General features: G+C 36.4%; 1 protein-coding gene across 1 annotated transcript in view; it reads left to right on the top strand.

Annotated features, from left to right (window-relative positions):
• The window catches only part of EMB (embigin), a 42,226-nt gene extending 27,253 nt beyond the window's left edge, over nucleotides 1–14,973 (top strand). Inside the window, exons 5-9 of the mRNA XM_063087589.1 lie at nucleotides 8,883–9,010; nucleotides 11,252–11,531; nucleotides 12,458–12,491; nucleotides 13,700–13,754; nucleotides 14,959–14,973. Of these exons, the coding sequence (XP_062943659.1) occupies nucleotides 8,883–9,010; nucleotides 11,252–11,531; nucleotides 12,458–12,491; nucleotides 13,700–13,754; nucleotides 14,959–14,973 (512 nt within the window). The remainder of the gene's footprint in view (nucleotides 1–8,882; nucleotides 9,011–11,251; nucleotides 11,532–12,457; nucleotides 12,492–13,699; nucleotides 13,755–14,958) is intronic.
• Nucleotides 14,974–15,265: the final 292 nt, after the last annotated feature.

Raw genomic sequence — 15,265 nt, 5'->3', positions numbered from 1 at the left:
TAAAATTTAAAAATAATATGGAGATGCACAAAGGATTGCCTACTTTACTTTTTACCTCATCAGGTAAGGACATATTTAGAAATATGTACAAACCCCAGAATATAATCCATAGCTCTTCCTTATGGGAACAAACAAATCAAAGTATTTACCATTACCAGCTTGAAACCAAAACTTTAGGAGGTCTTAATCTCATAATAAAGATGAATTGTTTGAATTGGATCATTATCTTCATGAAAAACCCAGTATTGTGTGATAGATTAGTGAACCACAGTGTCCATGCTGGTATTTGGGAAATGCAATCTGTTGCCATATTAAGTACTTTGGTCTTTGCTTTGCTTTAATTTCCCAGGGAACATGAAAATTGGTCTTTCTTTTACTAAAAATTCTGCAGTCTGGCTAGCCACTCTTGACAGAATATGGATGCTGTTACATGTCCTCTCCATAGCAGGACAGCCTGCCTCATCACTGCCATGATTTAAGATGGTTTGCTCCTGTGTCCCTCCCTGCGTCCTGTCTGCACTCACACACTCATTTCCATCACGTGGTTTTGTAACCATTCCAACTTGGTAAATATAATAATTGCTTCTTTTTACACACTTTGGTCCTTCCAAAAGCAGAAACTAGTATCATCCTTTGATTATTCTGATCACGTATATTCATTCCTCACCTTCTTTCCTCCATTTCCCTGATTTAACTGAGGGAAGGAACAGATACACCATACAGATTTCCTTTCTGTTCCCTTTTCTTTCCCCATTCCTTTCCTTTCTCTATCCCTGCCCTCCCTCCCCCTCCTCTTTCCTGCTCTCCTTCCCTGTCTTTCTTTCTCTCCCTCTTTCTTCTCCTTCTTTCCTCTCTCTTTTTCTTTTTTCTTTCCCTCTTTTCCTCCTTCTTCATGAGCAAAAAAGAATATTAAATACACAAACACAAAATCCTAGTAAATGTATTTTATTGAGACTCCTTTAAATATGTAAAGTAGGCATATATGTCCCGAGGAAATGTTCAGCAACTCTTGTGACTTAAAGCATTTCCAGGAGATTCAACTTTAAACCTTTTTTTTTTTTCTTCTTGTAGATAGCATTGTTTTCTGGAAATATTTACTAGTCATGCCTGCTTAAACTCTGAATATGGAATATATTACATTTTTTCTTATTAGCTCTCTTGTAATAAATACATTATTATATGGAAGTGATTGTTCTTCCCTCCAATGTGTAGATTAACAGAAACACTTTACTTTTCAACATATCAATCAATTTAATATGAAGTTCTTAGAGAAGGCCTCTTGATGCCTCAGCTATTTCAAGATAACTAAGCTGATGCTGGCTGGTGTCAGGAGCACCAACACAACATCAAGGTTTTAAGTCACATCTTTAAAGAATGCAAAGAGCCACTGAATATTTATTTTTATTTTTATTTTCTAGGTTGCCTGAAGCAGTTTAGTTCAGCTTATTTGCTTCTAATGCCCCTTTAACATTAATGTGATTTTAAAGTATGAACTATATCCTGAAGATATTTATAAAATTAATAAGTTGAGTTCTTCCAGGTCTTCCTTGGTAAAATAATTCTCTGTAATTCATCTAGATTGAATATTGCTTGGAGAAATAATATTATATGAGTAGAATTTAAAGGCATCTAAAGAAGAATTCATATTATACTTATTATTTAATTAGATCTGTAAGGCTTATAGAATGCTGTATAGTTTTTATACTTTTTTTTTTTTTTAAAGATGACTGGTAGGGGGATCTTAACCCTTGACTTGGTGTTGTCAGCACCACGCTCTCCCAAGTGAGCAACCGGCCATCCCTATATAGAGATCCTAATCCGTGGCCTTGGTGTTATCAGCACCACACTCTCCCGAGTGAGCCACGGGCTGGCCCTCCTATTATACTCTTCCTCCACATGGTTTGCTTATGATTTTTCCAAAGAAGAAAAATTATCTTTTCTTAGCAGCACTGAATGTGGATGAAAAGCATGTTTTATCCTCTATTTAAATTGTGCCAAAAAATTTTTTTTTCTGCCATTGACTACACGAGTCAACTATATTGCATGAACTTGAGCCCTCAGAACAATTCATTAGTGAAGTCCCTGCTTCTGTCTTTATGGGAGCCAGTTGATTTATTACTATAAGATTGTAAAAGGGCCTCAACATCACTGATTAGTATGATCCAAAAGACTGCTGACTTTGTGTATTTAGCCAAGGCAGGGGAGATAGGAACAGTGTACAGTAGAAGCTTGCAACTGCTAGTATGTTAGTGATTACTTTTCACCTGAGAAAGATGAGTGATGGTGTACACTGTTTCTCAGCAGTGGCTCAAATAGTCTGAGGTAGTTGGCTGAAAACTTTCATAATCACCAATGTTAAAACCTCTTAGTAGAAAGCATGCAGAAATTTAATTGGTAAAGAACAAGAACTTTTTGGAAGTCGTGGTGAAATTTTGATAGTACCAGGTGCTATGAAACCTGTTACAGCTCAGCCATCTGTCCTTCCCGGGAAGTGTCCAAGAAGTCAAAGAATGGAAAAGTAGCATAATAAAATCAGCTGGGACTTCAGCCCCAAATCCCAGTGTTGAAATGCAGTTAGCTGTCTATGTCCATAGGGAAGAATCTTTTTCCTAATTTGATAATGCCTAGATGTTCTTGAACCAAAAATAATATTTAGGCCAATCTTTATTTGGCAGCTGGCCGGTATGGGAATCCAAATCCACGATCTTGGAGCTATAATTGGCCAATCTTTTCCAGTCCATGAATATGCAGGTAGAGATCTCCGACCTTACTTCTCCAGAGGGCTGTTATATTCACTAGGTGGATGCAAAAACTGTCTTCCAAGACGCTAGCCTAAGTCAGCAATTTCACCATCTTCAAACCTGAATTATTCCATCCCCAAGACTTTCAATATGTCCTACTTTACCCCAAGTTTCAAAAGGTCAGTAGGGCACATTAGAATACTGTCTCACTGTCCTTATATTAATAAATATTTCCAAACATAAGCAGTGGCTCGGAACCAAATGTGACCCCTGGAACAGTTCAAACAAATTAATGTTCTGTCCCGCGCTACCGTCTCGCCAGCAAGAACGACGCGGCACACAAAGGATCCTTCTGCAGATCAGCTTTAATGCATCTTGAGAGGGAGAGCATAAGCTTGCCAAAAATGGAGACCCCGAGCGAGGGAACCCGCGCCCTTTATATAGAGACTGCTCCTCGCCTAGGACGTGCTCCTACCTTATTGGTGGCTGCCTAATCGGCCCAGGCGTGTTACCGAGCAGCCCTGCCCTCCACCGGAAATCAGCGCCATCTTGTAATGGCGATTTCGGGCAGCTCCTCACAATGTTCCCTGGGGCTGGCCCCATGGCTCACTTGGGAGGGTGCAGTGCTGCTGGTGCCGAGGCCGTGGGTTCGGATCCTATATAGGGTATGGCCAGTGAGTTCACTGGCTGAGCGTGGTGCGGACGACACCAAGCCGAGGATTGCGATTCCCTTACCGGTCAAAAAAAAAAATAAACAACAAATTAATGTTCCCTGAACATAGTGCATTTTATAATTTAAACCCACAGTGCTTTTATCAGCCATGCGTAGCAGAACAGAGGAATGATTGGTTAATGTTATCTTGGACATTAAGGAACAGTCACAATTTAGCTTCTCTATGTCATCAGTCAGTTATTGTCAGTTTTCTGCAGTCTGTAACGTGATCTTAACATTTAATTGGGCAGGTTTAGTAGTACAGCTATGTTTTCTTCACCCAAATTTCATGTAATACCCAAGTTTTTCTTGAAAAGCCCCTTTTAGCTGCCAGTTATGCTTTCCAAGCCTGTCCCTCTTGGAAGATTACTGAAAAACAATGTATGTTCTGCCGTGTCCTTCCCCACCCCACAAAATGTTGCCTTTCTTCCACTTTTGATTCTTAGCTGGTGGGTAAATTTCAATATTTTGATCATATTTCGACATATATTTTCCTGCCGAAACATGACAATCTCCACCAAGAAACATGCTGAGATTGAGAAATAGGATATCTGGGTGATGTACAACCTGGGAACTCAGAAACTATGCCCCTAACTAGTACCCAGCACAACCAGTTTTTAAGTCTGCACTTCAAAGCAGTGTTCGTCTTAAGGTAAACCTAGCCTGGCTCTATAAATAATTGCACCACAGCTACTCTAATACACCTTGTGCCTCCCCACAGGGAACTCAAGAAGTGTGGCCCTGGTCCAGCTGAGATTTGGAGGAAATCATGTGGCTTCAGAAAAGAATGCCTATTTTAGCCAAGCCCCAGTCTCTATGTAATCTGTGGTCTTTAGTTACCTCTCCTAAAGTAGGGTTGATCTTTCTAAGTGAGACTTTATCCCTCAAACGCTTCTGTGTTCTCATGCTTCAGCTAACATGCCAGGTGTTGGGTATTTTGAAAAGAAGTATGTTTAGAAAGTGGTATTGAGCTGATAGATTGGTAGTGCTTTGTCAAGGTATCCAAGAATAACTTAGTTCTGGCTTGGTGCAGCCACTCTTCACAACAAAATCTCAAATATGGAAATATGCACAAAAGGGGAAGCCAGAACACTTTATTTATTGTGCAGCCTTGGACATAAACCTTGCCGTTGACATCTTTGGAAGGCTTGATGACATGGACAGCTGGCTTCTTTTTCTTCGGCTAGGTCTTACTAACATTAAACCAAGGGAGACTAAGTTTGGGTTCCTTCACAACCGAAACTCAGTTTGGTACTAACTGCTCTGGAGAGGAAAATACACACGCCTGAACCAGAAAAAAAAAAGTGCTGAGCGTGAGGCTGAGTCATTTATGCCTCCAAATAACAAGTCCTAGAAAAGTCCTAATCATTGTCCTGGAATATGACCAATCCAGGACAATCTTCCTCTCTAGGGCTGAACAACAGGAGGGTTGAATGAGAGGGAGGACTTTATATAGAGGTCAATAGGGACCTCAGCCCAGCTTTCTATTGCCACAGCCTCCAATATCTAGTAAAGAAACTGGCTCTACCATAAGAAAAATGGTACAGAATAAAATATTCTGTATTTTAGCCTAATTGAGCCTTTAACATTTTGATATTTAAATATTTTCTTGTTTCTCAAGAACTTAAAATGTACTTATTATGTTGATATCAGGACAGATGGGCAGCCTGTTCTCTTGGATCTAAGAATTACTTCCAGTGGTTTTATTGGTTATTTTCCTCCATTACAAATGAGCTGTGGACTAAGGAAATTGAACCAAACTAACAAAAGTAGCTCGACCTAATAGAGCAAAATAACTATATGAGTGATAACCTCTTTACTTTTTTTTTTTTTAATTAAAGAAGGCTTTTAGATTGCAGTTGCTCTCATTTAAAAGTTTAGCTAATTGTTGTATCAAAGTATTATTTGCTTTATTCTGCCTTTTCTTGTTAAAACCAGTATGTTGTGAATGAGCTATTTCCTTTTTATTCTTAGGTTTTATAATAATATGTAAAGATATTATTCCATGTATTCTTTCTGTTCTATGTACTATCTAGGTCTGGAAACAAGATTTTCTTCCTAACTTTTTAACCTATTTCATTTCTTGTTATTGGTAAGGAGCAGTAATTAGGCACCCTGATTTAAATTGTTCTAATTTATACTAAAATTAAAAATGCTTATACAAACATAATCTTATTCATCTGCTTTAGCCACGTACTTGAACGTGTGGTTAAAGCAGTGGAATTTGTTTTACTGCATCACTGAAAAGTTGTTTACTATATGTGTTAAAAGGTGGATTGGTACCATCACCAGCATCTCAAAGCTGTTGTTTCTTCATTCTTCTGATCCTTTTCTCTTGTGAATTTATCTCTTATTTTTCACCATTTTACTCTTTTAATCTCTTCTCAGATGGGCTGGGCAGTCTGTAAAAGACTCAGTTTAGAGCCTTTTCCTCATTCTTGGCTATTTTTTACATGGTCCCATGGTTCTGAGATAAGTACAGGTGGATTTCCAGTTTTCCTATTTTTCTTTTTTTAGCTCTTATTTCTTTCCTGCTCTACATGGCCAGCTGAAATCATTCTGAATCCTAGAAATTATCCTTCCACATGAAGATAATCCATCCTGTTAAGCTGGCTAATGACCGCTCTCTAGAAAGGATATGGCCATTATAAACTGTAAAAAATCTTAATTAAGAAAAGTGACACCAGTGCATAATTGCAACAGAAGTTTGAATTTTATGGTGTTTACCATGCACCAAGCACTTTACATATTATGTTCTCTTATTTAATCCTTTACAACAATATTGTAGAATCGGTATGACCTGCCCATGTCCTCAAAGCTAGTAACACCAAAGCTGTAACTAAGTGATATATTTCCTGGACTCAGATTGTATCTTTGTCACACCATTGTCACATTGTGTTGATTTCTTCAGACACATAGGCCTTGAGCTTTGAAATGGACGTTTTAACCACACATCCCTTAATGTCCGTCAGCCTTATGGTGGCCAGTAGAGAGTGTGGGACACTATTGCTTCTCAGAAGGAATGCTCAGAATATCTTCTGGTGAGGTCAACTGACTACTTTCTTCTGGCTGAGATGACTGCAGTCAGGCAGCACATTAAGCTGGTCACATACACTCACTTTTCTTGTTATCTCCTTAGGAGCACCCTAGTTATGCCTTACTAGGTCTTCATAGACTATTAGTGGGGTGGTTAGAAATTCTAACCTTTTTCCCCTTCCCCTCCCCCTCTCCCATCTCTAGTAACCATAGGTCTGTCCTCTCCTTCTGAGAGTTCAACATATCATTGTGGTTCTTTCTCTTTGCTTTTTTCTCTGTCTCTTTCTTTCCATTCCTTTGGGTATATACCCAGCAGTGGAATTGCTGAATTGTGTGGCCAATTTATCTGTAGTTGTTTGGCAAACCTCCATACTGTTTTCCATAATGGCTGTACTAATTTACAATCTCACCAACAGTATAGAAGAATTCCCCTTTCTCTGCATCCTCACCAGTCTTTGTTATTCTCAGTCTTTTTGATTATAGCCAGTCTAAGTGGGGTGAGATGATATCTCAGTGTGGTTTTAATTTGCATTTCCCTGATGATTACTGATGAGCATTTTTTCATGTACCTGTTAGCCATTTGTATGTCTTTTTTTGAAAAATGTGTATTCAGCTATTTTGCCCATTTTTTAATTTTTAATTTTTATTTATTTATTTTTTTTACTGCGAAGTTGTTTGAGTTCCTTGTACATTCTGGATATTAATCCCTTGTCAGATGTATAGTTTGCCAATATTTTCTTCCATTCAGTAGGTTGTCTTTTCACTCTGTTGATTGTTTCCTTTGCTCTGCAGAAGCTTTTTAGTTTGATATAATCCCATTTATTTTTTCTTTTTGTCAGTGTAAAATTGTAGACCATTCAGTTTCATCCAAACATGTTTCCTTCGTTATGAAAAATGTGGGAACTTACAGATTGCTCTTTCATCTTTCTGTGTCCACTTGAAGCATTTACACCTTCATGGGTGACATAACTTCCTCTTCTGTGCATCTCTTTTTATTAGCAGTGCCTCACTCAGCACCCTGCTGCTCAGCTCTTGATGAAGGAGGGGATGATATTTGCAGTTATATTGGAACCAATGAGTTGGGCCCATCTTAAACAATAATAGAAAAAAGAAAGCTTACCTCTCTTGCCATTGTAACATCAGTCAGCTAAGGACAGAACCCATAAAGAAACCCTGTTTTTACCCTGTCAAGTGGTTATACAAATCAGAATTTTTTTCTAGTTATTAATTATTTTCCCCTTCCCCATTTTACAGCTCTTACGTCTAGCAAATGCCCAGTTATCTTTTGGTAGTAGAAACTCAAGACCACTTGAAAATATATTTAGTCTAGAAACATAACTTTAGAAATTAAATTTGATCTTTCCATTCCCCACTCTGTCCCTCCCAAATATAAAATCTAAAAATAGAATAATATATTTATAATTTCATCTCTTTTTTCCATGATGGCAAACTAAATATACAAACAAAACGAGTAAAAAAAAAAAAAAAAAAAACCTACAAAACCAGAAACCTGCTAAAATTAGCAAAAGAAAAAGAAAAACAAAATCAACAAAAGTAGTCTTTGTTGATCAGTCTACATCTCCAGTGTAAGTGTATATTCTAAATATATCTTTTGAGGTTAATCAGAAGGAACTGATTGCACCTTGCAGGCTAATAATTGACTTTTTATTGTGTTTATGTTTTTATGTTTCATTTTGTTTACCAAGTTATTCATATCCTTAAAAATTAATATTTTTAAATTCAGTGGTCATTTGTATTCTGTTAAAATTTTCTCAACTAAAATATTTGTTGTAATGAGTATTAGTATATATTTTTTTCACAAAACCAAACCACATGAAAGTATTTTTAAATCTTGTTTTCTTTCTTACACTGTACTTTTTCTCTTAATTTTCCTTTGTTCCTTTCTCATGTTCCCACTTTCTGTAACTCTTTTTCTGGCTTTTCATAAATGTATCAGCTAAAGATTTTCTATGCTAGAAATTTTGTCTCCTCACTCAAATGCTTTCTAAGCGTAATACTTTGAAGAAACTATTTGCTCTAAGGTAACTTAGGTGGGAAGAAAGAATAGGCTTGAAAACATGAAGTTTTATTCTTATCCAGTACATGTAACAGCTAATTACAGTACCTGTAATTGTTATTAGGCTCAATAATAGAAGACGATTCTTCCATATTTACGTTGGAGACAATTATATTGGAGCTATAAAACTACTACTATTATTATTACTACTAGTTATATATCCTAACTACCATAAATTAGTTCATTTTATATATAACTGAAACTACATAAAATCATATATTAATGAGAAAATGAAAGGAGAAAATGTTTTCAGATTTAATATATTCCATTTACTTAAACTTTTTCAGTAACATACATTTCTCTAACTTTTTCTTAGTCCCTGAAATTCATGGAAAAAACAAGCCATTGATCACTTATGTGGGGGATTCTACTGTCTTGACATGTAAATGTCAAAATTGTTTTCCTTTAAATTGGACCTGGTACAGTAGCAATGGGAGTGTAATGGTAAGATCATATTTCTTTTATTTGAAGAAAACCCCCCCAAAAAACACCAAAACTCTTTTATTTCATAGATAACAAGATTATAAGACTCAAAGTTCCTAGGATGATTTATATTTCTCCTATCTTATTCTTAAGTATGTATTTGTAAAGAAAGAACAGTGATAAATGGAGTTGTCACTTGGTATTTTCAGTGTATTACATTATACATCTGAAGATACTCAATGTTTCATTAGCTGGTTCTTTGTTTTTTAAGTTTTAAAAATTTATTTAAATTCTTTGAAAGGAAATTACAATTTGCTTTCAGTTGACCAAAATAACCCTGTCAAAAAAGATTATTTTTTTCTTATCATTCCATGAAAGTAACTAGAAAAAAGCCAGCCTTCTTTTCTGGCTTCTGTTTACTGAGATATATGTGATAAAATGCAATATAATGAAGCCATTTGAGAAAAGAATGAAAATTTAGTAACTTAGATTTGGGGTTCTATCAGTAAGTGCCATTGGCCTTTTTGGCCTTCCAGATACCTGAGGAAAACCGAATACTTTTATTTCCTATCTATCTATGAGAAATGGCTATTCAGAGCTGATATTGAGAAAAACATGAATATTTAATAAATCATTTCTAGCCACTTTTCTTCCTCCCAAATAGCTTCTAATGGCAGGAAAATTTAGGACATTGTCCTTTAGGGGACCCTCTTCTCTTGCCCTGGTGCTAATGAGCATTGATATTAAAGTCCTATTAAAGGCAAGCTGTAATTCTAGAAGGAAAATCTGATACAGTGTAGATCTTACAATGAAATATTAAGTTGTTTTAGACAAAATTAGTGCTATCATGGACTGTTGAAGGATGATTGACAAAGGACTTAGAAGGGATAGTGACTGAATCCGTGGTAACATTGGTTTAATTTCTCAAAGAAATAGCTCCAAATCATGTAGGTGTAGACTTAAACTATAAATAAGTCTGCATGTCTTCCTGTTGATGATTAGGAAGGGCGATCATTGTGCATATGCAGATATTTTTAGAAACATGTAAATTTGTAAAAACAAATATCAACTGTAGTATTTGAAATACATAGCTTAATTTATTTATGCATATGTGATACCAACCAAACAATAGCCTAAATCTAATTATATTAAACTTTTAAAATGTCATCGTACATATAACTGTGCTTCTTTCCATTCAGTATACTAATTATTATCCTTTTAACTTGGCGCTAAGTATGAGTAATATTAGGGTATGAAAAAAGTACAAGGAAGAGGGTACAGGTCACAACTTTAGGTCAAGTGTTTTTTTCAAAATGTAGGTTAACTATCTGCATGAGAATCAGCTGGGTACTTATTAAAAATGCAGAACCTTGATTTATCAGCTCTGACTCAGAGAAGGTGCATTTTAAACAAGCATCTCAGGCAGTGGCTGTGCACATGGAGCCAGGTTGCTATAGTTTTTTTGAAAAATAACTTACAAACCTTCCTCAGATAATCTCCGAGAATATTTGTATGCAGATTAGCATTATTGAACAGTGCAGTTGAGTGATAAGAGCAGCTCCTCAAATGGCCTGAGAATAAAATGTAATTTAAAAAGATTAATGAAACAGCCCCCAAATAGCTTAGTATGGCTCTTGTGAGCCTGGGGAAAATCCAGCAAAGCTCAGAAGCCAGCTTGCCTGAGGGAGAGAGAAATTTAGATGTGAAAGGACTAAGGGGGTGCTGACCACCACAGATACTAGGCTCACACAGGTTTCTACCTTCCTTCCATCGACTCCAAAGGCCTGAAGATTGCATCTTCATTTCCAGCCTGGGGAACTGCTATTGTCAGGGCGAGCAATCTCCCTTGATTGGAATGATCAGAAATAGTAGCTTCATGGATCACAGTTTTCTCAGTGTATGCCTGTGCTTGTGAAGGAAGAAGTACCTTGCCTGAAGTCAAAAATTAGAATGTGAAACACAGATGGCTGGAATTTTCCTGTTTTTAATTCTCATGTAGTATTTGCCCATGATGACCTACTTGCTTGCTTCAAACATTCAGTGCTCAATCTTTACAGCAAAGTATACTTTCTTCCCTTGCTTGCAAACTCTGAGAAGACTTAAAGCTCTGTTACATAACTTCTCACAAATTTTAATATGCCTTTTTCGTGGAAGCAATTTTCTCAGCACTATCTTATAGCCTTTGCTCAATACTAGATCATATAGGACATGTATCTTTTATGCAATATGATAGAAATGGATTTTAATGTCTCCTTATATTAGGTTCCTGTTGATGTTCAAATGAATGATAAGTATGTGATCAATAGCACATATGCTAATGAAACAAGGTTCAAGATCATGAAACTTTCAGAGGAAGATGGAAGATCTTACTGGTGCCGTGCATTATTCCAGTTAGGCGAGAGTCAAGAACACATTGAACTTGTCGTGCTGAGCTATCTGGTGCCTCTCAAGCCATTTCTAGCAATAGTCGCTGAGGTCATTCTTTTAGTGGCTATTATCCTGCTTTGTGAAATGTGCGTGCAAAAGAAAAAGCAGCAGCCAGGTAGGATTTCTTTTTTTAAATAACATTATCACTTAATTATGATAAGTATCAATTATACATTATGATTTAGTACAGTAACTTTAGAGTTTTTGAAAAAAATCTCATTATTATTATTTGGAACAGTATTTATGTTAGTAACAGTGGTGACAGTGAGCTATGAGCAGATATCGATGGTCTTCCTGTTTCAACCCCCTAAAAAATTTTAGTACTCAAAAATACTCTTTTCCCTTTTCTTTTGGTGCCACTGGTACCTAAGTACCAGTAGGGGATATGTGTTTTGACCCTGGGATATTGGAAAAATCTGTGATAGCTAAATATAAACAGGCTCAAAGACAATTATTCTTTCACTTAAATAATTCATTTTAAAAATTATTTTATCTAATATTTTGGAGTTTTCATTAAAAGAGATATCATCCTGTCAATTTCCTACTTTTGTATACTGTGCCTAATGGTTTATGGATTGAGAAACCAATGGGCCCTTGAGAAAATTTATCATATATCCTGTATTTTTTCCTGATTTTGTACTAAATTCTTTTGTTTTTGTTTTGGCAGCTGGCTGGTACAGGGATTGAACCCTGGACCTTGGTGTTTTCAGCACCACACTATAACCAACTGAGTTTATTGGCCAGCTTTTGCACTAAATTTTTAATAACTTAAATAATGATAAAATAATTAATCATAATTTTGAAAATCCCAGGGCACTAAATTCTGCTTGTTCAGAAATTCAGGTGAGGTCTGTAGTGCAGATGAAGAGGAAGGCATGAAGGACATGCAGCTTTCTAAGGTAGCATGTCTCTCCTTCACTCCGAAGAGGAAAAATAGCACAGTGCCTACTTAACTTAGTGGGGAGGCTGAGCTGAACATATATATTCCATAAAAAATAAAAAAACCAACCTGAACAGTCGTATTCTTCTTTTGTTACACAGATGATGGGAAAGAGCTTGAACAAATTGAACATCTGTAAGTATTATCTTTTACAGATTAATTTTCACTTGAGTAAAATACAGATAAGTATGAAATTGAGTCCACCTGCCTGCATTAGAATCCCCCTTCATCACTTCCTACCCTCACTTCTCTGTGCTTTTCTCCTCTATAAATGGGCTTAATCACAGTATTTACCACATGAAGCTGTTAGATTAAATGAATATTACATATGTGAAAATGCTTTAGCACAGGCATGATGCACAGAAGGTGTTCGATAACCACAAGGAAGTATTATTTGATTAAAACAGTGATTCTCAACCCTGGCTATATTTCTGACCACTTAAGAGTTTCCTTAAAAATACAGGCACTCAGACCTTCTGGATCTCCTGGATCAGGGCCTCTGGAATTGGGGCCTGTATTGCTTGAAAATATCTGCCAGTGGTTCTAATTCTCTGTCATGTTGAAAATCACTGGCGTTGGATTCTTTTAGTCATTATTTTGGAGATGGTTACCAGGGATGGAATTTGGTTTGGTAAAGGTGGGAATTCCTAGGTTCTCCAAGCCAGAGAACTGAGTATGGAGGCCAGTGATGAAGGTGCCCAAGACTGGGGTTAAAATCTGAGTAACAGAGCCAAGTAACCAGGCATATGAGACCAGATAAAAGTTGCTGAAAGAAATGTGAGAAATGGGAGCCTGAGCAACAGTTACCAACCAAATGGCACTTGAAGTTTGTCAGCCAACAGGAGCTCTAAGGTGTGTGTTATAGCCACAGATAGAAAGCAGGCATGGGGCAGACAGTTGTCATTTAGATATTTTTACTATTCAAACAGTTATGTTTACTCGATTCACATATAGCAGGTAAAATAAACCAACAAGATATGAGCTTCCAAACGAAGGGCACAATATAATTAGATCAGGAGTCCCCTAACTCCTGTTATTTTGCATAGTTCGAAACAACACGTAAGTTATTGTCATATGCCCAAGCCCACCCTCAGTCTTGGGGAGAAGCACCTCTCCCTCTGCATAAAATAAACAAGCCGTTGTCACCTTCATCAGTGGCAACAGCTCCTCTTCAAGCAATGATATAAAATAAAATCAACATTATGAGCAAAATATTTTTAGGAAGAATAAATTCTGTTTTTATGTTTTATATTTTAGCCTCATAGCCATGATATAAGTGGTATACTGACTTAATTTTATGCAATGTATACATCTAGTGATTTTCCTTTTTGTTTTCCATGCAGGAAATCAGATGATAGCAATGGTATAGAAAATAATGCCCCCAGGCACAGGAAAAATGTAAGTTACTTCTGAGTCATATTCCAAATAAAAGGTTAAATTCAATATATATGCATTCTCTATTAATCCAGTTACTTTTTTTTTTTAGTTGTATGAAAAACCTAGTCATTCACTATGTACTTGAATGTGCTTGTTTACACTATTATAGGAGAAAATATGTAGTTGTAAAAAAACAGCATCCTGTTTTCACCAAAGAACATGTAGCAACCAACCTAAAAGTTAATCTGGTGTGCTGTCTCTCTCTCTCTCTCTCTATATATATATATATTTTTTTTATCACCATTGGCTATTTTCTTTTACAATTTTTCATGTAGCCTTATATTTTTCTCTCTTAACTTTTCTAGATTCTTCCATTATTTTATTCTCATATACTCTCATATATTTGATGCTATAAACTAATCCATATTAGCTAATTTTCTTTATTGTTTAGGTTAAAATTTTTTTTAGTTCATCAGCATGAGAGTAGGTATTCTTTGTTTTGGCAGTAGGTTGGGTCTTCTGCTTCCCAGCACTGGTTGTTTTGCTAAAGTGATAGTAAGTTGTTATAGAATACCCAGGATGTGGTAATAATGTTTCATTATGCTTTATTTAACTCAGGAATCTGTGGCTCAGTGAATGGGAAACATCATGTCAAAATCGTGAGAAGATGTACCAAGAGTTTGTATATCACTTTTGTTTATCTTTCCTATTAAAAGCATCTGAGTTTTTATTTTGAAAAGGACGAAAAGGGGCCGAGCCCGTGGTGCACTCGGGAGAGTGCGGCGCTGGGAGCGCAGCGACGCTCCCTCCGCGGGTTCGGATCCTATATAGGAATGGCCGGTGCACTCACTGGCTGAGTGCCGGTCACGAAAAAGACAAAAAAAAAAAAAAAAAAAAAAAAGGATGAAAAGTTTATGCAACATGCTCAGCAGTAGCTTCATAAACAAAATATGCTGTCTCAGTTATAAAGGTACATTTGCATTCTGTAATTGTTTTACATTAAATCAAGGTAATGTCAAGGTCATTGATGTATTAAATATGTTTTATGAGCTATAACTCAGGATAAGTAATTTCATTCTGGTCTTCAAGGGACATACAGAACACACACCAGCAAAATCAGTTAATAGTTGATAGAACAAATGTCACTCAAGGCCTATTTATAACCAAAGAATTCATTAAAGAGAAATCCTTTGCCCTTTGTCTTAAAGTTTTTTTTCCCTTTCAGACTTACTATGTATGAAAGTATTTGTAGCAATTTTCATTTACAATTTATCCTGTGATATTGAAAAAGCGTGTTTTCACCGGGAATGAATACTTTCTGCCTTTGCTAATGATGGTTTCTCTACAATCTCCACAGAAAAACATACTTCTTGTCCATAAATATTGGCCTAAGGCAAGGAAATAAAATATGCTTGCCCCACAGTTCTGTCGCTACAGGAGTAAATTTCTCAGTCTTTATTTAACTCATTTCCTCTGCCTTTCCCCACCAGGCTGAGGTGCTTCTTAGTCTTTAAGTAGAGCTTCTGTTTTTA

The sequence above is a fragment of the Cynocephalus volans genome, chromosome 2 (assembly GCF_027409185.1).
Source record: "Cynocephalus volans isolate mCynVol1 chromosome 2, mCynVol1.pri, whole genome shotgun sequence".
NCBI classification, from domain to species: Eukaryota; Metazoa; Chordata; class Mammalia; order Dermoptera; family Cynocephalidae; genus Cynocephalus; species Cynocephalus volans.
The sequence above is the reverse complement of the archived record's forward strand: the minus strand, read 5'-3'. Positions and strand labels throughout refer to the sequence as shown.